The sequence below is a fragment of the Empidonax traillii genome, unplaced genomic scaffold (assembly GCF_003031625.1).
Source record: "Empidonax traillii isolate 1590-97213 ecotype Southwest subspecies unplaced genomic scaffold, ASM303162v1 scaffold185:size1678824, whole genome shotgun sequence".
NCBI lineage: Eukaryota > Metazoa > Chordata > Aves > Passeriformes > Tyrannidae > Empidonax > Empidonax traillii.
Window position 1 is genome coordinate 1,056,286 of NW_020955378.1, and position 24,697 is coordinate 1,080,982.

The window sequence follows — 24,697 nt, forward strand, 5'->3', positions numbered from 1 at the left end:
TGTCGTTTGTAAATAAAGAATACATATATTTAGAGCTATGACCACTGAGAAAGATGAAAAAAAAATATGTAAATACTTCAAAGACATCTAAAGCTCTTTTTTCCTTGGCTTCAGGGTATACACATGGATTCACAAGCTGAAAATTTTACTACGATCGTAATTATTCCCAATTTTATTGTTTCAAGACATTCTGTACATTTCTTTGAAGCCTGTGAAACTGGAACCTCTCTGAACAAAAAAAGACCTTGATTTGATCTTGAATGGACAACTTTAATTCTATGACATCATAACACTGCATTTTTGTGTCCCTATGTAAATCCTTGACTATGGCATCTCCAAGTCATGTGACAGCTGAAAAAGGACCATTTGATTTGCAGGCTGACCACAGAGGTTGAATGGGATTTTTAAATTTTCTTTAAGCACAGACTGTTGTCCTTCTGAATTAAAGCAACCTGTCTGATAAGAAGTATATCAGCTGGACACACAGGATTTTTAACACCTCAAGATGGGCAGCGGAGCCAGTTCGGAGAGCAAAGAGTCAGCCAGGAGATCCAGAGAACTGGAAAAGAAACTCCAGGCAGATGCAGAGAGGGAAGCCAGAACAGTCAAACTACTACTGTTGGGTAAATAGAATAAAAATTGCTCATGATTCTTTTCCATTGAGGGGTTGCTTAGCTCTGGAATTATATTTCAGTGCAGTGAATTTCCCACTCCTCACTATTTGCTGTGAAGACAACAGTTCTATAATATGTGTATGAAATGTTTTCTGGTTGTGGCCACTTATGAAGTCACAAGTAATAGGCTGGAAAGGGCCATGTCACTGTATGTATTCAATTTTAAATGTTTGACTTTGAAAAATTTTAAATGAAAACCTACTGTTAGAATAAATGTTATGATAATTGCTTACAAATAACATAGCACAGACTTATTTTTTTCCCCATGGATCTGTATGCATTCATTTGCAGGAGGATTAAGTAAGATAACTGGTTACAATCCATAGGTGTCAAAAGGTATTAATATTGTTTATTTTCCAAAGTGTTGCACTTCATTTTTTACAGAAGCAAAAAATGATTTAGAACGGCTTTTTTGATGTATCAAAATGGTATTTAGATGAATACGGATGAATATTCTCACAAGCTACTACTTCTAATTCACACTATGATCAATTTATTAGCAGTCACAGGCTCTAATGGCAAAAGAAAAAAAAATATTTTTCTTTATACATCTTTATTCTTGTCTCTTCTTTACCTTAATAATTTGCAGAAATATCCAAGAACATAATAACACTGCCACTGTCTTAATATTTTTCTTCTAACAGTATGATGCCTATTATAAGATTTTACATTGGTTTCTCCCAATGAATAGAAACACAGCCTTTTATCATTGAAATGATTCTTATTTTTCCTTTACTGTAACCTCAGTGCTTACAAGTGCTTTTAAACTGACATTTATTCAGATGTAACTAGATCCCTTAGATAAACTAAATCGACTTAACTCTGTTGTTTTGCATCTTATGCAGAAGTCTATTTATACTTGTTGAGAACCTAACTATTATTATTCAAAAAAAAAAAAAAGAGAAAATCGCACAGGTTTTTCATATAATAATGTTATAGTAGCAATTTTAGACACTTTATGTACAATCAGGATTCAGATTGCAGCTTACAAAGATTTTCAGTCCAGCAGAGAATGCAAAGATTTTCTGTGCCGCATTTATACAAAACATTGTCCCTACTGAGGCAAGCTTCAATTGGCCAAAAATAGCCTCAGAACAATATTTTCATTTAAATTTTCATAAAGTTTAACTCATTTTTATGTACTGTTAGAAAAAGGTTCGTCTCCTTCAGCATCCTATCTCTGACCTTATCCAACCTTATCCATGAGGAAGATGTAAGAAATCCTTTAAGAGGAATGTATAGGATAAAGAGGAATTTTCCAGATAAAGAGGAATTTATAAGTTAAGCATTTTGATCTTCAAGCTTTTATGCCTTCCAGTATTACTGAAGGCTGTTTTATACCAGGACACAAAATAAATTATCCCCACCCCCCACCCCTGCTGAACATATGTATGTATTTAGTATTAAGGACTGTAGTTTTAAACGTTTCCTAATGTATATAATCAGCCTTCTTCTGACACTATTAATATCAGCCTCAAGATACCTTTAGCAAAATACCTTGAGATTAATTGCAAGCTATTTGAAAAAGACTTCTATTTAGTTCATTTCAAATCTGAACATATTTCAGTTTCAAAAACTGCTCAAGCACTCTTTTCATGAGACAAGATGATCATTAGGATCTGAAATCTGTTTATAGATTTCTACAATATCTTCCTTTACTCATGTCATACCTGATAAGAATTCAAATTTGTCAGTGGGTAACATTTTGGAAGGCTTTTTCCTCCTGTTACAACAGATCATAAGGTCTTGGTAAAAAACATGTTGAAGAGAGAGAAAAAAAGTATTATTGGCTTAACAGCTTTAATTTTCTTGTTCTTAAAAAAGCATGATGTGAATTAAGTGTAAGTCTGTTTGGAGCTTATTGCACTGCCAGGGTGAAAGTGTCTCTTGAATACCTGGAACCACAGATGCTGAAGCAATGTGTATAAGGGAAACTATGCAACCCCTTCCGTAGTGACTGTATGAAATGGCCAGATAGGAGAGGAATAAATCTGCTGTGCTCAGATTCGTACCTGTTATTTTCCATACCTCTGAGGTGATCTCAGAAATTATACAAATTTTGAACTTCATAAATCAAGGATAGGTCTATTCAAGCCAGCCTAGTCCTACCCTAACCCTAGGTTTCTGTTCAGTCAGACCTTATGTTGTCTCTGTACTGCAGAGCAGATGTCACCATTGTTTCTTTCTGCAATATGCAGATCGGTAGAAAACACTCAGAAAAAAATCGATATGTATATCATAAGTTTTTCAGTGGAATCTTTTTGTTCTTATGTATAAAATGTAAAAACCCCCAATGTATAATGACCAGTTCTTGAGATGATTATTAATGTCTAATGTGGGGCTTCTGTGTCCTCCAAGGGGTCCCTTAGTAAAAAAGAAATTATAGTCAGAAAACAAAGACACCCCATATGTTTATGCTAAGTACTATGACTTGAGCAAACATCTCTGGCTGAGGTGATTTATAGTTTATATGACATGCCCAAATAAACTGGGGAAGGAGGGAAATTATGTCAATTCTGACATTCCTCACAAGTTGCCCAGGAGCCAAAAGGCTTAAGACCTTTATGTGTGTTCCCATGCTGTCAAAGCCATCCCATCCCCCAACAAATCTGGTCTCTATATCTCTGCTTCCAAAAAATCAGGTTGTTTTATGAGTCTAGAACAAACTCCAAGGTGAAAGTTTTATTCCCTGTGTATCAGGGCCCTATCTGGCCTGCCACATCACATGAGGGTTATATGCTTTGCAGGATGTCTGTTTGCAATTTATTGGTGTGCAAAGTACAGTGTACATTGCAAATATGGCCAAAATAGCTGATGCTTGCAGTGATGTTTCACAGGAATAAGAACTTAGAAAATAAATAAAACTTGAAAGTTTTAATGGTTATTTAAACTGAATCTAGGTATTACTCCACGTCCTCATTATTTACAGTTTTCAGTGTCAGGACAAAACTCACTCTAAATAGACCTGAACATCCTCAGCTTACTTTACTCTCTTTAGGGCTAACTCAAACAATTCAGTTTAAACAGTTGATTCAGAGGAACAAAAATAGAAGCTGTTTTAGTAGCAAAGACTTTTCTCCACTGACTGTTAGAAGTCTCTAGTAAGTAGCAGTGTAGACATTTATAGTTTAGGTAATCAAAACCAGTTAAATGAATCAGTTACTGTAATACTGATGCTTAAGTTCCTGTTATTAACACACTGAAAACAGACTTTGAGCACAAAGACAGCCCAATAATCCTATTGACGGTAATGCACTGATATTCTTATTTAGGGGGTGGATCAGCATTTAAGGACTTCAAGACTCTCAAGATAGTCAGAGCTTAGACTTTTCATCTAGTTTCTTTCTTTTGTGGAGTAAGTTTGTTGAGTATGGTAAGAGGATCAGGAGATACAATTTCCAGTCTGGAAGTCCAGAGCTCTGAATGGCACAGACAAGACTCAGGCAGATGTGTGAAACATTTTCTGATTTTAATTTGAATATTTTCTTTTCCTGCTTTTTGCTAGTTTATGTCATTGTCAATGTTTTTTCTGACAGGTTTCAAACAGAGTATTCAATAAGTTGGGGTTTTTTATTTCCTTACCTTTAAATACGGAAACTTTCCTAAACTAAACCTTTCCTTCCAGATAATTTATAATTGTAAAGAGATAATGAGATCTGAGACTCAAAAGCACCTTAATATATACAAAGAACTTTCTCCAGTGTCTCAGCAGATGCCAGTCCTGAAAGGAGCTTGTACTCTCCGCAACCATTCTAACGAATTCTGCTTATAAAAACAGTTACAGCTGAAGGCCTGGGTTCTGTTCTGGTTTGAATTTGAGAGACTCTTACTCATTTTCAAGACATCTCCAGTTTTTTCTCTATTTCTGCTCTGGTGTAATGCCTTAGTGGCCTACAGAGAAGAGGTTGAACAATCCCAGAGAATTGGAGAAATGTGTGTCAAGCTGCTGGGGGACAGCTCCTTTGCAGCCATGCTACATGGCACTTCTTCTTGAGTCTCCCCTTCAGAACCAGGGTGTCCAGAACCATAATGGGCTTGGGACTAGGTGGGGTGCAGCTCTGGAATATCCAAAGCAAGAAGAGATGCAGGTTACAGCCAGCTGCATGTACAGCACCTCACTGCAGGTGGATGTGGCATGGCCTGTGGCACAGTGAATGTGGTCTCTGGGAAGAAGGGTCAACTTTACCGACAGAGGGGACACTCTTCAGCTCCCAGGAGTGGTGTTAGAGTTTCAGGCACTGACTGAGACTTTTGTGCTTGTATTTTCTGGGAGTTGATCCATGTCAAGGAAATAGTCACAGAAATGAGAGGGAAATTTGAAAAAGCTAGAGTTTAAATATATGAAATGCAAAATATGGGCTATGACATTTAAACTTTCTGAGCTCCAGGACAAGACTAAGTTTGACCTGAGCTCTTGTCTTTTATTTAGAAAATCTGTGCTTCAAGGAAATGCCTTCACTTCATATAAGGTCTTTTGTGATGCACTTTTCCCACTGTTTCCGCAAGAACAAGGCTACTGCTGTGGGTTGAAATGCAGGTTTGTTCCTGCTCTTCCACTCTGGGGACTGGCCAGAGGAGCAGGCTGCATGGGAAGACGAAGGAATAAAGGCAGCAGGTGCAAAGTAACTTGTTCCTGACCCAATTCCTGTTGGAGCCAATGCTGCTACAACTAACATGATACTCCAGAATGAAGCCAAAGTCTGAAAGTCATCTGTTGTTTAGATAAAGGCACTATTGGATCATAAATTGAAGATAAACAAAGGTAGAAAAATACATCCAAAAGATACAAATTATGCCTTCCACTCTATTTTAACATTTTCTTTCAGCTCTGGAAGAGAGGTTCATTTCTATTTTATGTTTCCTGGCATCTTTCTGTGAGGTGAATGTATGAATTCTCAGCACAGCCTCCTCTCTTCCCTACAAAAGGTGTAGCAAATACCACCTTGCTGACAGGGTTTTACCTAGTTCTTCAGAGGGGCATGGAAAGAATAATAAATTATCTACAGCAAATTTGCATTTTCCCCAAACTGTGGCAGATGGCAGCATCAGCCCATTTTGCATGGGCTTGTTTTTTCTCCCGTGTTTTCTACCATTCCTTTCAAGGGTTTCAGAAAATGCTTTGCGTGTGGTTTGCTATCTGTTGTGATTCATTTGAGTAAATTAATCCCTGTCATTTGAATGTTATTAGCTTTACAAAATGTGTTTGGAAAGTCTGTAATCTGTTTGTTCCATTCACTGAGAAGCCCTTGGTTAAAAAACCTATGCCCCAGATTTTCTCTTTTGTCTAAAGTTTTTGACATGGTCCCATGAGGCAAATAATAATCTACAAAGAGAAAAGCAGTGATGAATCCTGTCCCATGGATTCACATTCAAAGTTGAATCCTCTCTTTAGGTGCTTTCAAAATCCATCTTTTGTTGGGCAGCTCTTGCCAACCCTCATCACTGTCATTGACCGAAGATGATACTCACTCCTGTTGATATCCAATGGAGACAGTTTACATTGCAATTACTCACTTTCCATGAGATAAGAAGGCAAATTAATTGTACATAATCTGGTCAAACCTATACCCTAGTTCTGCAACTGGCTGTGCAAGCAGATGCCTTTACCTCCCTGCCAGCTGGGGGGTTTTCCTGCAGAATCATTCCCAAGCTGGAACTGTTGTGCTGCTCTGCAGGTTTCCCACTCCCAGCCACACTGCTTCATGGCAGAACACCATGGGGCAGAGGAACTGACAAAACATCAGGGTCAAGTCTTGTGCTCATGTGCTGCCTTTGCATCATGAACTTGACCTCATGCAAGTCTCCACATTCTGCTTTTCCAGTTTCTCGGAGAGGCTGGCTAAAGGGCGTGGGGCTCGCTGATTTGATTTACAAAAGGTCATAATACACATTAAATCAGCAGCTACAAATCATGGAATGAATAGGACACTATCTGAAGCTGTAGCTTGTTCGTGTCTTCCTGCCCATCAGCCAGAGATGAAATCAAAATATGACCCACATTTTACTTCCTTGCTAATTAAAATGTCTATATTTTTCTCTTAATTGACTGAACTTTCCTTTGTTTTTAAATGTCCCTTTCCTTTCCAGAATTAATATTTGTACCAATATTTTGTAATTTTTAAATCCAATTGGACATTAGAGAGGGTTTATAGTTGGTACAATGAGAATCTAAAACATCTGTACCTTTCTTCATAGATAGAAAATTCTGTGTTCCAGAGAGTTATTTTTAGTACTTGCTTCTTATTCATCTATCAATCACATCTTCTCAACATTCCCCTTCTGCAGGTGCTGGAGAGTCAGGAAAGAGCACTATTGTAAAGCAAATGAAGTAAGTATCTGAATATGCATATAAGTTGTTAAATTTGGTATTTGTAGTATAAGCTATCTAGCTAATGACATTACAATGTTTACACTTATTTGAATAAAATGCAAAGAAATATCATTCAAATCAAGTTATCATTCAACCACACAATAAATAAAAAGTCACTTTGTAAGCACCAATCTCTTCCTGTGCAAAAATCAAGGAAACTGTTGTACAAAAGCAGTAATACAAGTCTGAATTTAAGTGTCCCTACCTATTTAATATCTTAACCAATACATTTTAAAAGGTTAAATAAAAATATTATGTCATAAGAACAGTTTTCTATTATTTAAGTAGCTCATTTTGTAATAAGACAGATTCAGAACCATCCATCAAATTCTTTGCTAACCCTTTTTCTCCAGTTAAATGGTGGATAAAGTTATTTCTGGTTTGAGTTCCATTCAGGAGACCCTCCCTATTCAGCAAACCATTGAAGTTTATTGTATTCAGAGCTTCCCCAAATAGGAGCAGATTAAAATGTTCCTCTGAACTGAGCACTTTCAGAAGGCTAATAAGCCTTTACAGCATGGAGGAGGGGGCAGAACACTGTAAAGATGAAAGTTATATTTAAAGCCCTGTGCTGTCAACTTGATCACAAATATGAATTATTTTATAGGAAAACTGTTCAAAAAATGATCATTTTTCGTATAAATATCATCTTTCTGTCACAACCAGTGACTTCTTTTTAAGGGATTTTTTTCAGTTAATAAAAAAAAAGGCAATTTCAGTTTTGGGGTTTTTTTAAGTGAAGCCTATTATTTTCCAAAGAAGGCTGATACAAAAGAAATAATTCTGCTGAAAACACAATTTTCAACAAAATCATGGAAATTTTACTCCTATTAATATAATTTTTTTCATTAATAAACCTCACTTTTCTCAGTCTGAAGATTTCAATCCAAGTTATATCCGACCACTAAGCTTTGCACAATATTTACCGATGCTCGAAATATAGATATGCTGCAAGGCCCTAAAAAGATGGGGATGGTTATGAGAGACACTAGAAAGAAAAAAATCTCTGGAGCTCTGTTCTTCTAACTACATAATTTCCAATGTGTGATCTAACTTTCTTAAAACCAAGTTGAGTATCTCTGTGGTATGCTCTAAGTTAGCAGTACAAAGCTACTACAAATAATTCAGCAAATGAAGTGCAGGAAACAAAATATTTAGTCATCATACCTGTTGAAACTGAATCAAAGCCACCTATCTAAAAAGAAGCCTTCATTTGTGAAAGAAAAAAAAAAAAAAAACAAAACAGAAGGCTGCACCCATAAAATGGGGATTCCTCCAGGAACTCCCCTTTTTCTTTCTCCCAAGTTCAATGGGATTCCTCTGAATCTTTCAGAATTCATCTGAATTCATAATTGAAACAGCATTCAAAAAACTAAATCTTCAAAGGAGAGTTTATAGATTTGCCTGGTCTAGAAGTGATTGGGAAAACATTTTAGAGAGCCTTTTTTTCCTATAGATACTATTCCTACAGGCACGAGAAGGCAACTTTTGAGTTTTCTGACATACGTAAATCAGAGGCATATTAAGACACATCAGTTATGATCTGGGTTTTCTGACAGGGCTGACTTCTCCCCTGGAAGGGCAAATCTCCCCAAGACACACACCTATACTCATTCTGTGCTAACCTGTCAGATCCTTTCACTTCACCCCTTTCTGCCTGTGTAGCTCTGTCCTGACTGTATCTCTGGCAAGACTGGGGTAAAAAAATAAACCCCAAAGGCCAGAAAATCTTTATTTGATAACCTGGCCTTCAACTCTAAACACCTGAGGTCAGGAAGAACGGAACCTCGGTTCCAGCAGCAGCCAGTGTAGTTTGGTGCCTGTTCACTGAGAATTTGCTTGGTCCAAATGGGTGAATGTTTCAACCTTTTTCACAACTCATGGAATAAGATGTCTCTGAGTCACAATATAATCTATACACTGATTTTGAGAACTTTAACAACATGCTATTCACAAATCAAGGAGACTTATGAAATGATAATCTCTCTGTCAGAATCAGATTACTGAAATTGACTGCTAAGGTTCTTTACCCTCTGAAGTAATATGCATGTCTCCATAGCCTGTAGATAATGAGAGTAAGACCTTTCTATAACTAGAAATTTTAACTGACATATAAAGAATATTAAAGATTTTTTCCTTATTTTCTTGATAAGAGTCTCACAATGCTGAAATATTTTTTGCAATAATTTTTCAACCTAGGTAAGGTTCTGGATAAAAATGAGAATGACTAAACAAGCAATGTGACAACCCATGACTAACATTTTAGTTTCCAATAGTAAAAGATTTGGGATCTAAGTACAGCAATGCACCCTATACCTGCAGGGATGGACCTGAGTCCTGTTCCAGAATCATACATTATCTTATACTGATGCACAAGGTAAAAAAACAGTACCTGTTCAGTCCGATTGGGTGCACAGATTTAAGCTCACATAGATGAATAAATTGCTATTTCACTATTCTAGCAGAATCAGCAGATCAACCATTGATAAATGTTTTTCCAACGACCAAATGGATTAAGTTCTTTCTTGTGCTGACCACAAAAGCTTTTCTTTTTTTTTTTTTTTTTTACACCAGGATCATCCATAAAGATGGTTTCACCTACCAGGAGCGCATGGAGTTCAGACCTATCGTTTACAGTAACACAGTGCAGTCTATCCTGTCTATTGTGAAAGCAATGACTAAGTTAGGAATCAGTTACGAAAACCCCGCTAGAATTGTGAGTATGATAATCTTTATCTTGAAATAGACATCGAAACACATTTTTTTTGTAGTATAATAGTAGAGACTAGTAGAACAAAGAGGGTCCCGTATTTTCTTTATGGCAGTGGAAACCAAGTACTACTCAATTTACATGTGACAGGATGTATTTTCATCTTCTCAAGACTGATGCCCAAAGGTCTAACCTTTGCATAAATATCCATTTTGATTTTTACAAAAGAAATGTTCAACTTGCAAAGACACTATAAAAAAAAAAAATCCAAAACAACAGAACCTTTTCTTCACTGCTTAGTCATTTATTGCTATTGGGAAATGTAAAAAAAATATTTCCCTTTTATGAACAAACCTTGGGGTTCAGCCATGTAAGGAAGGGTAATGTAGACTTGTTGGGAGCATTTCATTTTGGCATTGCTCCTGGAGCAGAGACCTCCCTGCTGTATGGATGCAGTACTGGCCCACTGGCACCACAGGGAAGTGGAGTCTGACTTTTCTGGCACATTTATCAATCCTCTGCACAGGCACATAGAGGCAAGGCCACAACAAGGAGACCTGCTATCTTTTGTCAATCACATTGAATTTTCAGGGACAGAAATAAAGGAAAAACTTTTTTTTCTGTGTGCAATGGTTTAGTCTATTGCCTGTAATTCAGACCTTGCCGAGAATTTCTCAAAGGCCTGTCAGAATAGCAGTTGATTCCAGTTTTGGCAAATTCTGTCTAATCCTTAGAGGTTTATCTTGGCGGGAATAACATCTGCTTATCTGAAAGAGCTTTTCTTGTTCCAAAAGTCTACATTTCATTATAGTGACATGTGGTACTTTGGCCTAAAAAATGATAAACAAGAGCTTCAGAGGTTACTAAAGCTCACACAGGCATTTGACAAAAATAGAAATTAAATGTTTTCCATGAATGCAAGTCATTCAAACAAACATAACAAAGCCCAAAAGCAGAACAGAAAATAGAAAAAACAGAAAATAGGCCAATGTTAACGTGCTGTATTGCATAAGGACTTATCAATCAATCCACATGGCCTCAGACAGCTGGACCTTGCAGCATCTAGCCACAGGTCCTGGCTTAGCCCATGATATCTTAGCCCATGGTCCAGACTCTGTTTGCCACCTGTAATTGAAATATGTTCTTCCTGTGCCCTAGTTTCAGTCTCTTTTCTCAGCCCTGCCAAATTTTCTGAGATATTTATACATACTCACTCTATGCCAGTTTCATAGACATTCTTTTCAAGGGATTTCGCAGCCCGGAGAACTGGGAATTGAAAATTTTGTTAAATAGCCCAGTTCATTTCTTAGTATTATATATAATCAAATTCTGGAAAATACAGCTTTTGAAAGTTTATCATTTATAGCACAGTCAGCTCACTCTTACTGTCATTGCAGAAGAGGCCTCCAGGAACATGGTTGAATACAACTGTATAAAATATTTGCAGTGCTTGTCTTCTTTTCCACCCAAGCTATGTAAGAACAATCTGGATGTGAGTTTTAAAGAAAGTAGAAATTTTGGTCTCATTTTTTTGAATGTGACCACTAATCCTTGCCTTTTCTTCCAAAAATCCCAAAAAACTTAGCTTCCATTTCATATAAAATCATGAGCTCTTGGTAAGCTTGAGTTGTTCTGAGATAAGCTTTGATTTCAGCTGTACCTTTTTGTGTTCTGGACCAAATTTAACCTCCTAAAGTTATCTAGTCCAAGGACTGGGATTACTTTGGTCTCAAAAGGAATGGGTTTATCCATGTTCCAGGTCTGCCTGCAAATATCTCTTACTGGTCCTGAAAGGGCCTCAGAGCTTAATTTGAAGAACATCTGTTCTGGGGAGGGAGGTACTTTTTCTTTCTAAATTCCAATCTATTTTTAATATGAAAAATCATCTGAAGTCCGTGTAAATGCCAGTGAGAAACAAAACATTGTACAAATCAAGTTTATGATAAACTCAATCTGCTATCTTCCTTCCTTATGTAAGAACCAAAATCCACATTTGCCACCTTTTGCATAATAATCAATGAACATTTACCCCACACCTCACTGCGTGTTCTGAGCTCAAGGCTTCTTGTTGGAGGCCATTCAACCAACAAATCCAACACAGGTGGATAACTGTTGTCATTACATGATATGTCATATCTTGAAGGAGAGAATATTCAAACTCTTATCTTGAAGCTGAACCCTGGAGACAAATGCAGGGCACACAAGACAAAGTGTGACCCAGTTCTGCTGATCCCAGCACTGCATGAAAGGATGGGGGTAAAAAGGAGATGGTGGGGTTTAATGTAGGAGGGCAGTTATTCAGCTGTCCACCTTCCTTGTTCCAATAAGGGCAATTTTCTAGTGACAATTTTCCCCCTTTTTCTTTTCCCCATGCTAAACTAATTTCTCCAAAATTTCAGAAAACATGCAGTGTTTCATTTTTAATCTGTTTCTGACTTCTATGAAGTTTCCATAAACTTCACTTTCTATGGAGAGATAAAGATATAGCACATTCCTAAAATAAATTATTGTGAAGATGTTTTCTATTTTTGAATAAAACATACTCCCTGCCAAAACAGCGTCTGTCAGAATCCATTTATACTTTTTTAGCTATTGACTGAAAGTCACTTCAGTTGTCTACTTATACAACTAGGAAGGAATTATATTTTATAATTATCCCCTGCTGTGGCAGTGTATCAAATGACTCTATTTTAATCATGCTCTTTATTTACAGTAAATTCCTAAGCTGTTAACTACTGAAAAGAAATATTATTTTTAATGTAATAGATTACTTGAAGTATTTTTGATTTGACTACAAAAGGAAGAAATTATAGAATAATATATTTTAAATATTTGGGATTTTATTCTGGTGCAGGTTTCTTCTTTCCCACATAAAAGAACACATAGGAAATCCATTCACTAGTTATATTCAATTTTCCATATTCCTCACTGAGGCCTAAAGCTAATTTTTTTTTCTTCCAAATACATTCAAAAATACATTTATCAATAGATTTCTGCTTTGATATAGTTAATTTAATTTTTGATACCCTAATACTCTCTCTTGCAATAAAACCCTTCCTTCCAAATTGGTCTTTTTGTGAATACTTGTGCTAAGATGAAACTGAGACCTTGTGTGAACAAAACAAAAAAAAATAAAAAGATGAAAACTCTGTGTATCATGATTTAAGTCTAACCTTGGCTCTAGCTGAAGGGAAGTGAGCTTGTAAAGGGATGTTTACACACAAGGGCACATACAGTTACCTGGAAATAAAAGGTGAAAATGAGAAATTTTGCCCCTGCAACTCATTATAAACCAAGCACGTCTTCAGGGAGGTGGGGGGAGGGCACAGCACCCTTGCACAATATTTACTGAAATTTCTCTTTAGGAAGATGAAAGGAAACTGTGTGCCATGGCAACAACTCTGGAGGATGGCAACATGTCTTCTGAATTGGTTGAGCTCATCAAACAGCTGTGGCGCGACGGCGGGACCCAGGCCTGCTTCGCCAGGGCAGCAGAGTACCAGCTCAGTGACTCGGCAGCCTAGTAGGTGACAGCAGCTGCTGAGCAGCTGGCTACTGCTGCATGGACAGCTAGGGAAGCCTTGAGACAAGAGATATCCCTCACGTGCAGCCTGTGGAAATTATTGTTCGTAAACCAGGAAAAGAATGAGGGGTTTTTGCTAGCGTTCATGATATATTAGAAATGTTTAACAAGTTAAAATTAAGGTACAACTTGTTTCTGTTTTTGTTTAAACTATAAAAAAAAAGAAAATGAAAAAAGGGCCTGTTCACTCTTTGGTTAATTTTAAGACTGAAAAAATGGGGGAGAGGGTGAAATGAAATGGCTTAGGTTCTGCCTAGAGTTGTACTTTGCACACATTTCCAGCTGCTAAATATAAGCCTGGAGAAAAACTATAAAAATTTTCTTCTAAATTGATCCAGTTGCATGTATCGATGTTCCCTGGGCCATTACCATGTCAGCATCCATCTGCAGCCACTCTCCAACATGACAGCCTCACTTTCTTCTTTCTGTGTCATGGGAGGTGGCAGACAGATAAGAAGGGGACTATGGATGCTCAGCTCTGACCCCACAAAGGGTCACTGTTCAGCTGGGGCTCATCTCTTACCTTAGATGTACTCAGTGGGTTTATACTTTTCATACTCCCTGGCTTGGCTGCTTCTGTAGTTGTTCTTTCAGGCTACAGTCCTGCTCTGCTGTCTTCTTGCTCAGCTCATACGAGACCATGAAGGGAGGTGTCACCTGGATCAGAGTTTTCCCAGCGTGTGCAAGCCTGACTCTAGATCTGGGACAGAGGGTTGTTCCAGCTGAGGTCCATCTTCCATCTGCATTTGGAGGCTTCCCTGCTCCTGCAGCTCCTCCTGCAGGCTGAGAGCACCAGCAGAGTGAAGCCTTCCAAGGTGTGGGGTGTCCCTTCTACTCAGCAGGGAAAGACATGACTAGAAGCTGGGCTGGGAGCCAGGCAACCTGAAGGCAGTCACAGCTCACTAATTGTAGATAGTACAGGGGATATACCATGAAAATATTAAGAATGAAGACCTTTCTGCAAGATTCCTAAACAAAGAAAATATTGCCTATATTTCTTTGTGCTTTATTTTACAGTATTTTATGGCAGCCTTGAATTCCTATAGGAATAGGGCAGAGCAAGATTTTGTTTCCTAACATACCCTTTCTGACAGGCCCCGCTGCAGTTCGCAGCACTAAAACCCTATAAGAAACCATCAAAATTAAAAGGAAAACTACCTCTTTACATTAAAAAAAAAATATTTATTACCTGTTTTCCAGCTAACATTCTACTGTGGACACTATGCCTGGCAGATTAGGTTTTGTTGTCTAAAAAGAAGACAGGAGAGTCTAAGCTAATTCCCTCCCAGTGTTATGTTCTCTGTCATGTTTTAACTTGCAATAAGTTTCAGTATTTAAGTAAGTTAATACAGACTGTGTCCATAACCATTATTTATTGCTAGAGTTACATTAAAAACCTCTACAGTGATATGTTTTTCATCTGCTTGAACGCTTCTGAAAATCCTGCTAATCCTCTGTCTTCATCTTATAGCACCTGATGCTTCTGAAAGTCTGGCCTTTGACTCTGAACCATTAAAATCAACTTAATATTTGCCCTTGCTGCCGGGTTTCTAATGATCAGTTCAAAGCCAGCTACAGTCAATTAACCATCTAATGCTGCAGTTCAATTTCTTTTAAAATTGAAACTCTGTTCCTCAGCTCCTGTGAGTCAGCTCCTACAAAGAATATTGATTTATATTGTGTAAACTCTGACTTTCTGAGGTTATCTTCTCTAAGACTTTTCATTATTAATTCATGCTAATGAAGTTTGATCACTGCCTTTCCTCTGTGTGTTGTAATTGGCGAAAAAAATTGAGATCTTATGAATAATAGAAAAAAAAAACCTCCATACTAAATTTGGCTGGGGTTTTTTGCTTAGACTCACCTGGAATTAATTCTATTTTAATATGGAGTGATGAGTAAGAAGGGGCAAAATAGAGATTATAAATTGTGACCTTAAATGTCATTGTATAGCTACCAGTAGTACATGGTGCACCTTGCTTACTCAGTCATTTGCCTCTCAGGGTAGGATTCATGTCTCCTAATTCAAGCCAAAGAAAGATCAGCATTTAGACTGACCTAATGATTTACATTCCCTCCTTTGCTAGTGAAGAGCTGGTCTGCAGAGTCTCCCCTTGAAGCTGCCTGCAGCTTTAGGGGGAGTCTGAAATTGCCTCTCTTGCTCCATAAGCTAGATAATTAACTTGGTCTAATTTTGTATGTAATTACGATTGTCTGTCTTGAATTGAATTTAGGCATTTGTGACTAAGAACTACCAGAACTTCATAAGCAATTTTATATAAAATGGTTTTGTTTAGTGCTTACATGCTTTGTGAATAACAAATTGTCTTTTGTTGCTTCCTTACACAAAAGTGAGCTGAGTTTGCCTCAGGTCCTACTCAGAGAAGCATATATATTACCTTTTTTTAAAAAGAAAAGAAACCCAAACACATTGTTTCCTGGCCTCAAATAATGGACAAACATTGAATTATACAGATCAGCACTCCTTGCTGAGTGGATGGAGTCTATTCAACTTAAAATAAAAAAATCCCATTTGGAAGCATTACTTGGAAACATCCAAATGAAAGATTCTAGCTTTTTAATTCTTTTTATTGTACTTAATTTTACTATTTTTAATTCTTTTTATTATTTTACTGATTTATTAAATATTGCAGACAAGGATGAGGAGCTGTGAGGTTTGTTTTGGAAGCTTCTGGTTAAACTGAACAGCAGATCTTGATGCTGGGCAGACAGCGTAGAGAGGGGAATAAGGTGGCTTGAATCCTAATAAACTTTAGAGAGACAGTATTTTCTTTGTCAGAGACATGAGGCTGCAAATGGAATGGTGCCAACTGGGACACCAAAAAGCTTGAAAATGTTTCAACTGCTATATGTGGCTTCTTGCTTTTGGCTTTGTTTTTTATTTGAATATTAGCAGTTAAAAGGTAGGAAGTTACCCACTCATCACATTTTCTTTTGTGAATTCGTAAGACCTCCAGAGATTCCTAGTCCAACCAGTAGGATTCAGAGGCTCTGCCCAGCCATATGGAGAGAGCTGTGTGCTCCTAGAAGACATAGGAGAAGGGTTGGTGATAGGACAAGAGCAGGCTTCAAGGTCTGGTTTGGATTTTCATTTCATGCAGATTTTATCTCTGTATGCCAGAAATAAAAGCAGGTAATCCATACCTTTCCGGGGGGTTGTTAGAATACTAACCCAGGGAATTCTGAGCTTCATTAAAGTTTTTTGTTTTGATTACAAAATATATTTTTTTAAAATTACCATGTACCTCCCTCTTGTAAACTGAGAGGTCGACAGGAGAAATAGCCCTTAAAAGTGAATTCTTCCAAAATATTATGCCCTCTCTTTCACTTAGGAAGGAAGATACTGTTGCCAGCAGTCTGAGATGCTGTGGTGACTCTTAATGCATCTGTTTCTGAAAGATGCTTGTGGTTCTTCCCCTCTGATGGAAAACCCCACTTGCTGAGACAAAATGGCCAAAACCCCTTACCTGACAAGGTGTTTTTTTGGCACCCCTTGGAAAAATAAGGATTTTCATGAACCGAAATTCTCAGAAAGATATTTATTATGTACAACTAAATTACACTTCTACATGCAAGAAAAAAAAAAAGAAAGGCTCTGGACTGTGGAGCGAAGGTGTATAAAACGCACTAGTATTGTATTTAAATGTGTAATTTACATTCCCTATTTAAAAGTGGCTCAATAAGAAATAATTGTGTAATGTACTTTTCCCCTTTTGATTTCACCAACCTCCATTTCTTTTTTACTCTCCTTAGTTACCTCAATGATTTGGACAGGTTGGCAATGTCAGACTATGTGCCCAGTGAGCAAGACGTTCTGCACTCCCGAGTGCAGACAACTGGGATTATAGAGACTCAGTTTTCTTTCAAGGATTTGAACTTCAGGTATGAAAGCCACATTTGACAGTTTTCTCGGGCTTTATCTTTCTCAAGTATTTTCTTTCAAAGGTGTTGACCTATTATAATACAGATAATCCCATTGTGATATCCTTGAATCCAATCTTATTGACATTTTGACACAGTGGAAAAACAAGATATTTTACTATCAGTACTCCAACTTTGAGCATATAATGAACCATTAAACAGAGGTCTCAGAATATCAGGTTCTCAGAGGATATTTTTACATATGTAAGTGTCTAAAAAGCATTAGTTGTATCCTGCCATTTGAATAATTGTGACATTTATGAAATTTGCCTGCCTAAATGTCCTTAACAGCATGCAAAAACATTTGATGACTATCAATTTGCATGCACTCTCAACCTTTCACTCTGCTTTTGAGAATGGAAATAACTGCTCTTAGCACTGTTAAACACTTGTTAAAAAAAATATATAATAATTTCTGTCCCATAGGAAATTTCAGCATTATCATGCATGCCTTCATGCTCATTTAGGATGAAAAGCAAAACAATCAGAAAAAAATTTTGAAAATAATGCCTCTGAGAAATTTGACTGAAATATTTTACACATTTACTCAAGACTTTGTTATGCTTGGTGAACCAATTAAAAACATCCAATACCACATGGAAATGGATTTGAATGAATTATGATAGTTTCAATGTTCTATAATGCTTTTCTCTATGGACTGAAATCCATTTAATTCTTAATTTAAAGGCTGGGGTGCATACTGAGGAATGCAGTCTAGACAAGAAACTGCCTGTAGAGACAGACAGATTTATAAAGCATGAGGAATATAACTTTTAAATTTTTCATTCAGCTTCTTTTTTTCTCATCATGTGCCAATTAAAGATTCCCCAAGCCCTCTATGCTACCACACAGATGCTTTGACACAACAGACATTACATATGCAAGATGAGATTCTGAAGTAGATGCCCTAAATATAAATTATTATCACCTATTAATACTCTGATGACTTGTGAAAATTCAGTACTTACCCACAAATTCTATAGCACAATCCCATATCCTTTTTCTCTGATTATCATATTTCCAGACAGCTTTATATGCTGGAAATTTGAGTGCTTTCAGTTACAATCATAGTTTATGTAAGAAATAAATTCAGGGTGGAGAAGGAAATCACCAGAGTGCAAACGCTCTTTGACATGGATGTTATCAGTCCTGATATTGGAATACCAGCACTTGTGTTTAGGTCTAACTGAAATACAGCACAACAGAAAATTTAGTTACACAATTGTCTGTTAACAAGAGGAAGGTTCCTAATGCCAGCACAGACACAAACCTCAGCAGTTTTACCCTTTCTGCTATGCATCACATAGTGTTATGTGAGTAAACTCTTTGCTAGTTGCAGACAGTTGAGTAATAGGAGGTAAAATCACTACAAAATAGTCTGAGGGGTTTGAGCTGCTGTAGGGATGCAGAGCAGTTATAAATCCATTTTAACCAGCCAGTTACTGCTACTTTGTATTGTCAGAGCTGTGCAAAACAGCTGGAGGATCCTGATGACTCTGTGCTAAATTTGATAAGTACCATAGAAACATCTATAAAGGGAGGAACACTTCCACATTCAGAGTGAGTTTTGGCTGATGTACTGATTGGGCTTCGGGTCACAAGCCACACATGGATAAAAAAAAAACCCTATGAACAGATGCCTCATTCACTAAACACTTGTTCCTCTTCTGAACTGAGTTAGGCAGATAACATTTTGAATCTGTGTAGTAAAAGTCTGAATTCCATTACTGTAGCTAAATTACAGTTGCACAGAAAGCATCGACTGTTATTTGCTCTTTTCTTAGTAGTTACTTTGATGGTTTAGTATAATTTAGCTTTCATGAACTCTTCAATTTGTTTCACTAATCTTGACTTAGAGTTCAGAATATATTTAAATATTTTTAAAAGAAGATCTGATCTTCATAGGTTCTCTTCTACTCTTGTTTCCATTGGTGTGCCAGGAAGAGTGTGACTGAAATCAGGCAGGTTTTATTTTAGTCTTCAGGTCTGATATTGTGTACTGTTAAATGAATATACAGCTAATTCCATATCTGCAGCTAAGTTTTGCTAGAGCACTTCTGGGAAAATATAGAGATTTCTACACTAACTTTGACTATCTTGGTAAAAGAAAAAGATCGTCTCATTTTCTACCACTCAAGGAAGGACTTCTGTTTTAGATATGCACATGTTAAGTTCTGGGCTGGCATGAGAAGAGCTAAGTAACCTAAGATTAGCACAAGAACTGCCCATAGGCATTGCCTGTGGTCTTGATCTTGTCATATATTAACAGACTTTTTCATGAATATTCACAGGGCCATATGCTAAAAGCTTGCAGGAAAGGGAATACGGGCTCATATGATTATGAATCCTTGCAAAACTTTACTGCAGACTAAATTTTCAAGATTTTCTTTTTTTTTTTTTTAGTGCCATACCACAAATCAAGGAAGGCAGTTGACTTTTGGGCACTACTCACAGCCAAAAGTCAAGACCATTTATTCTACTGAAATCACTCTTTAGTAGGTGTTCTGAACTCAATGAAGATATGCTTGGAAGAATGCCATTACTGTTTTCAAAATCTTGCTCCACAACAGCTTCCTGATTTCAAAAATAATTCACTTTTATAGACACCCAGTGATGAAAAAAATGATTAAATGTACAAGAAAAAAAATTCTCTCCTTGATCCTAAGCAGCAGAGCAATTCATTATGAGCATTGGGAAGAGTTTCATTTCTTCTAAGCAGGGTGAAAAATGAAAAATGATAAATAATAACTGTTTTTACCATCAGCTGCACTGCTGATGGTGAAGAAAACAGAGGATCAATACACTGCAAAAAGCAGTGTTTCAGTAACAAATTATTCTTGCTGTTTACTACTGACATAATTGTTTCATACGGAATCCCAATATATTCATTGCTATAAGAACTGAGTTGTGTTTAATTTTCAGATACTGCAGGAGATACATCCACAGATCTAATGCACCTTCTTGAAGAAAGGGCTAATGCAACAGGAGATTATGTTTTACAGTTTTAAGTTCAGCAACAGGCAGCACAGGGAAAAGTCGTTATGCACACAAGGAAAGACAAAACCTAACAGTAGGATAAATTTGATTTTTTATGGTCTTCCAGCTTTATAATGCAGCTGAAAAATCTTCAAGTTTGACATCACTTTTATTTCAGAAAAATAGTGAAAAGAATGTCCTATCCCTTATCGCTGAAGAATTTCAAATATAAGTGGGAATTTTGAAAGCTAGGGCTAAGCAGAACAATGGTACCTTTGATGGCAGCTCCATCTTAGTTGGGCCCTAACTAGATCCCATATAGGTGTGCTCAGTTGGCTTTGAATCCTGTATAGAGTCCATGGAAAGTTCATATGACACTATGTAAAAGTAATACTTCCTGGCAAAGCCTGAAGGACATTAATGCAGACAAGAGCACCCCTACAGTTCCCTCTCTACAAAAGAAGGGATTCCTACTCTCCAGGAATTGCTGCTTAAAGAGCAACTAATGAGGTTGATAGGGCAGAGACCTCCCCCCACAAGCATACTGCAGCAAGCTCAGTGATTGCACCAGGGCAGTGAGCAGATGGCAAAATCTAGTCACACATAACCAGTGGGTCAACCTGTGACTCACTTCCAGTCACAAGCCTTATTCATCAACATGTCAGTTCACTGCAAGCAAAACCATGAAGGAGCAAATGACACTGAACTTGAGGGTCTTCTATCGATGTTTCAGAACTCTGCCCTGAATAAATCCTTGCCTGCAGGTCTTAGTACTGCACTGAGCCCTTATGCAGAGATGCAGAGCCCTACTTCCTCAACACACAGTGCCACCTGAAAGTACTGAATGTTTTTCTTACATGCAGGTATTTAAGCCTTTACATTTTGTTTTATGCCCACTACAAAGCCATGAATAACACATAGCACTCCTTGACCTGTTGGGATAGAAACAGATCAATATTTGGAAAAGCTGAATATTTGTCATTCATCTCCAGTTGAACTCTGTGCGTTAACAGCATGACTACATCCTTAGTAGTTAGTGCTTTACATTGTACATATGTTATTTTTTCTGCAAAGGATGTTTGATGTGGGTGGACAGCGATCAGAGAGAAAAAAGTGGATTCATTGCTTTGAGGGAGTTACTTGCATCATATTCTGTGCTGCACTCAGTGCCTATGACATGGTTCTGGTGGAAGATAAAGAAGTGGTGAGTCAGAAGAGACAAACAACCCTTTTTGCTTCTAAGTTTTAATGTACTTTCTGATGGCATATCAGAACTATTCCTGTTCCCTGATAACCATTTAAAGGCTATTACACTGTATTGGTTCTTTCCAGTAAAGAACATTACAGTAAAAATGACATATGGAGATGAGATTTGTCATATTTACCTTTTACCTCTCAACAGAACAGAATGCACGAAAGCCTTCATCTGTTCAACAGCATCTGTAACCACAAGTGCTTTGAAGCCACTTCCATTGTGCTGTTTCTAAACAAAAAGGACCTCTTTCAAGAGAAAATAACAAAAGTTCATCTGAATATCTGCTTTCCCGAGTATAATGGTAAGTTTGGATTGTTCAGAAAAAAATACATTCAGATGATTAGCGCAGACCATGCATTAAAGATGGAGACTTTGACTCAGGTCACCTATATATTCAGCATCTTATCTAAGCATCTAGCCTTTCTCAAAAAAGAATGGTGTGAGACAGACATTGCCAGAATTCAACTCATCTCACCTACTCACCATGCTTACCCTTGGGTGGGTTCGTCTTTCTCTCTGGAGAAGCTTATTTCTCTCCATTGGTGGTAGGGGAAGCTGAATGACCCAGAAGTTTCAGATGGCTGAAGTGTGGTGTGATGAACCCAGCCAATATTTCAGTGCAATCACTTGTCACTCACACACACCATAACTGAATCCAGGTTTTTGTCCCTATTTTGAGAACTCATTCTATCAAGGAAGTCTACCTCTTTTTGTATGTCACGGTAGTGTCTACTGGAAATAAGAATAATACCAGATGTTCCCAGATGATGCAAGAGAATATATAAAGCTATGTCAAGAAGTGCCAGAGAAAAACCAAAATCTGTTCATATTTTAGTATTAACCTAATGTATGTGGGATAGGTAGTGTCCAGAATGGAGCATATTTAAAGCAATATTATTATTAGAAAATGGGTTCTGTGTAGTGCCTGAAAAACAGCTCCATCACTCCATTTCTCAGGAAATAAACACAGCAACCCAAAATTGCTCAGTGGGATAATCAGACATGATGTACTAGACTCAGTGGAGCTATACCACTTCACCCTGCCTGAGGCACAGACAGGACGGGAGCCAGCAAGGGCTCTCAGCAGCCACTCCCTGCTCCAGACTTACAGCGAGACCGTGGCACCAGTGTCCACACCTGCTCCTGCTCTAAAGGAGTGCTACCAAAAGGCAGAAAAGCTGCATGAAGAAATTAAGACTGAATATAAAAACATCTGATTTTTTTTTCCCTTTTTCCTTCTTCAATTCTTTATCTCTTGTTATATTTCCCACCAAATTTGTCTCTTAGGTATCTGAATCCCTTTGAATTTGCGTGCCTTCAGTTTTCTTTCTGTTTCTCTCACTTTCTTTGTCTTGAAGGTCCTTCACTGTTTCACACTGGATTACTCAGGAGCATTTCACTTTATAAATGAGGACTTCTAGTTAGGCATTGGAATTTAGATTTAGGGGGGCAGTTTAGATACAAAATTTTCACCCCTAGTGAAGTTAATTCCAGTAGAAAGAAAGAAAAAAAAAAGAGTCAGAAAAAAAAGATTCTTGTCTCTTTGTAGCTATAAGGAAGTACCAGCTGAAATTGTGTCTTGTCTTGTTTTTGCTGGTTTTTCCACTAGGACAAAACACGTTTGAAGATGCTGCAAACTACATCAAGAAACAATTCCTAGATTTGAACATAAGGAAACAAGATAAAGAGATATATTGTCACTTGACTTGTGCCACGGACACCCAGAATGTCAAATTTGTTTTTGATGCAGTCACAGATATTATAATCAAAGAAAATCTGAAAGACTGTGGGCTTTTTTAGCTGTTCATGCTCAGAACCTCTGTCCATTTTCCTCTCCTCATCTGATGTGCTGACTGAAATAAAAAAAAACCAAACCTCTAGGTAAGAAACAGTATCAATAAGACACCCGTTAGCAGTCAGTTGAAGCCTTGGGTACAGTCTGAGCATTTCAGACCAACAGTGAGTTTCCATATCAAAGAAGATTGAAAAAATTATTCCTTTTCCACAAAGATGCCGGCTGCTGATAAATCCAACTGGAATAAAAGTCACATTCCCATTTAAATCAATATCATAGAATTATCAGATGGTTTGGTTTGCAAGGGACCTGAAAAATCCTCTAGTTCCAACTCCCAGCCATGGGCAGTGATATCTTCCACCAGATCAGGCAATCAACACTTCTCAGGAAACTGGGCACACCTCATTATTCTGTGTTTTCTAGTGATGAGAGAAAAAAAGACAATATATAACATATATAGTATATAATTGACTTTTATTTATAATTGAAGCCTTAAGAAAACTATAGCATTAAACAATATCAATACATAACTTACACTCCATTTTGTTTTCATATTACATATACAACTAAAAATGACATACCATTAATTCAACAAAGGCAAACCCCCCAGGCCTAAATGGTATATGATAAAGAGCAGTGCCAATCTGGATGTTTATTATACTGTTTTATTAGAAGAGCTTGGGGAAATATACATAAAAAATGCACATGTATAAAACTGGCAAATGCTGTTATCCCATTTGGAAAAAATAAAACACAATAAGATGGAGGCTAAGGTGAAAAAAAAATATTATAGTGGCTCAGTTCCTGCACAGCCATAAATTCAAATTGAAACTTTTTTTTTTTGCACTTCGAGATCATAATTTTTTTAAAATATAGTTAATAATTCTGCTACTCGACAGCCTCTTCAGTGCCCTGTGACTGCAACAGTAACTTCTACCACTGCAGAGCAGATATAAACCCACTAGTTATGACGCCATGTAGAGACCCATTCTCTACTACTCCTCTTGATTTACTGTGACCAACTACAGAAAATATTTTACTATGTTGAACGGAACATGACTTTGTCCTGGTTTCAGCTGGGATAGAGTTAATTTTCTTCCTATTAGCTGTCACAGTGCTTTGTTTTGCATTTACTATAAAGTTTTCATTACTGCTATTTATACTATTATTGTTATTATTATTATTATGTTTTACTTTCAATTATTAAACTTTTCTAACATCAACCCATGGACTTTACCTATTCCTGATTCTCTCCCCCATCCCACTGCCGGGGTGGGTGCGTGTATGAGCGAGCGGCTGCATGGCACTTAGCTGACAGCTCAGGTTAAAGCATGACAGAGTTCTAAATATATTCAACTGAATTTTGAAATTCAGTCTTGAAATAATGCTCAC

General features: G+C 37.3%; 1 protein-coding gene across 1 annotated transcript; it reads left to right on the forward strand.

The window, feature by feature from the left end:
• Nucleotides 1-505: 505 nt before the first annotated feature.
• LOC114058722 (guanine nucleotide-binding protein G(t) subunit alpha-3-like) lies at nucleotides 506-23,310 on the forward strand. The gene is made up of 8 exons (XM_027886302.1): nucleotides 506-623; nucleotides 6,960-7,002; nucleotides 9,619-9,760; nucleotides 13,120-13,277; nucleotides 17,112-17,240; nucleotides 21,330-21,459; nucleotides 21,658-21,811; nucleotides 23,120-23,310. Exons 1-8 carry the CDS (start codon nucleotides 506-508, stop codon nucleotides 23,308-23,310), a joined length of 1,065 nt encoding a protein of 354 aa, XP_027742103.1.
• Nucleotides 23,311-24,697: the final 1,387 nt, after the last annotated feature.

Bases quoted from the DNA above. Each gene is read 5' to 3' on its own strand.
- LOC114058722 (XM_027886302.1), top strand. From the start codon at position 506: ATGGGCAGCGGAGCCAGTTCGGAGAGCAAAGAGTCAGCCAGGAGATCC. The intron at 7,003-9,618 runs GTAAGTATCTGA...TTTTTACACCAG, and splicing joins ACTATTGTAAAGCAAATGAA to GATCATCCATAAAGATGGTT. The intron at 21,460-21,657 runs GTGAGTCAGAAG...ACCTCTCAACAG, and splicing joins TGGTGGAAGATAAAGAAGTG to AACAGAATGCACGAAAGCCT.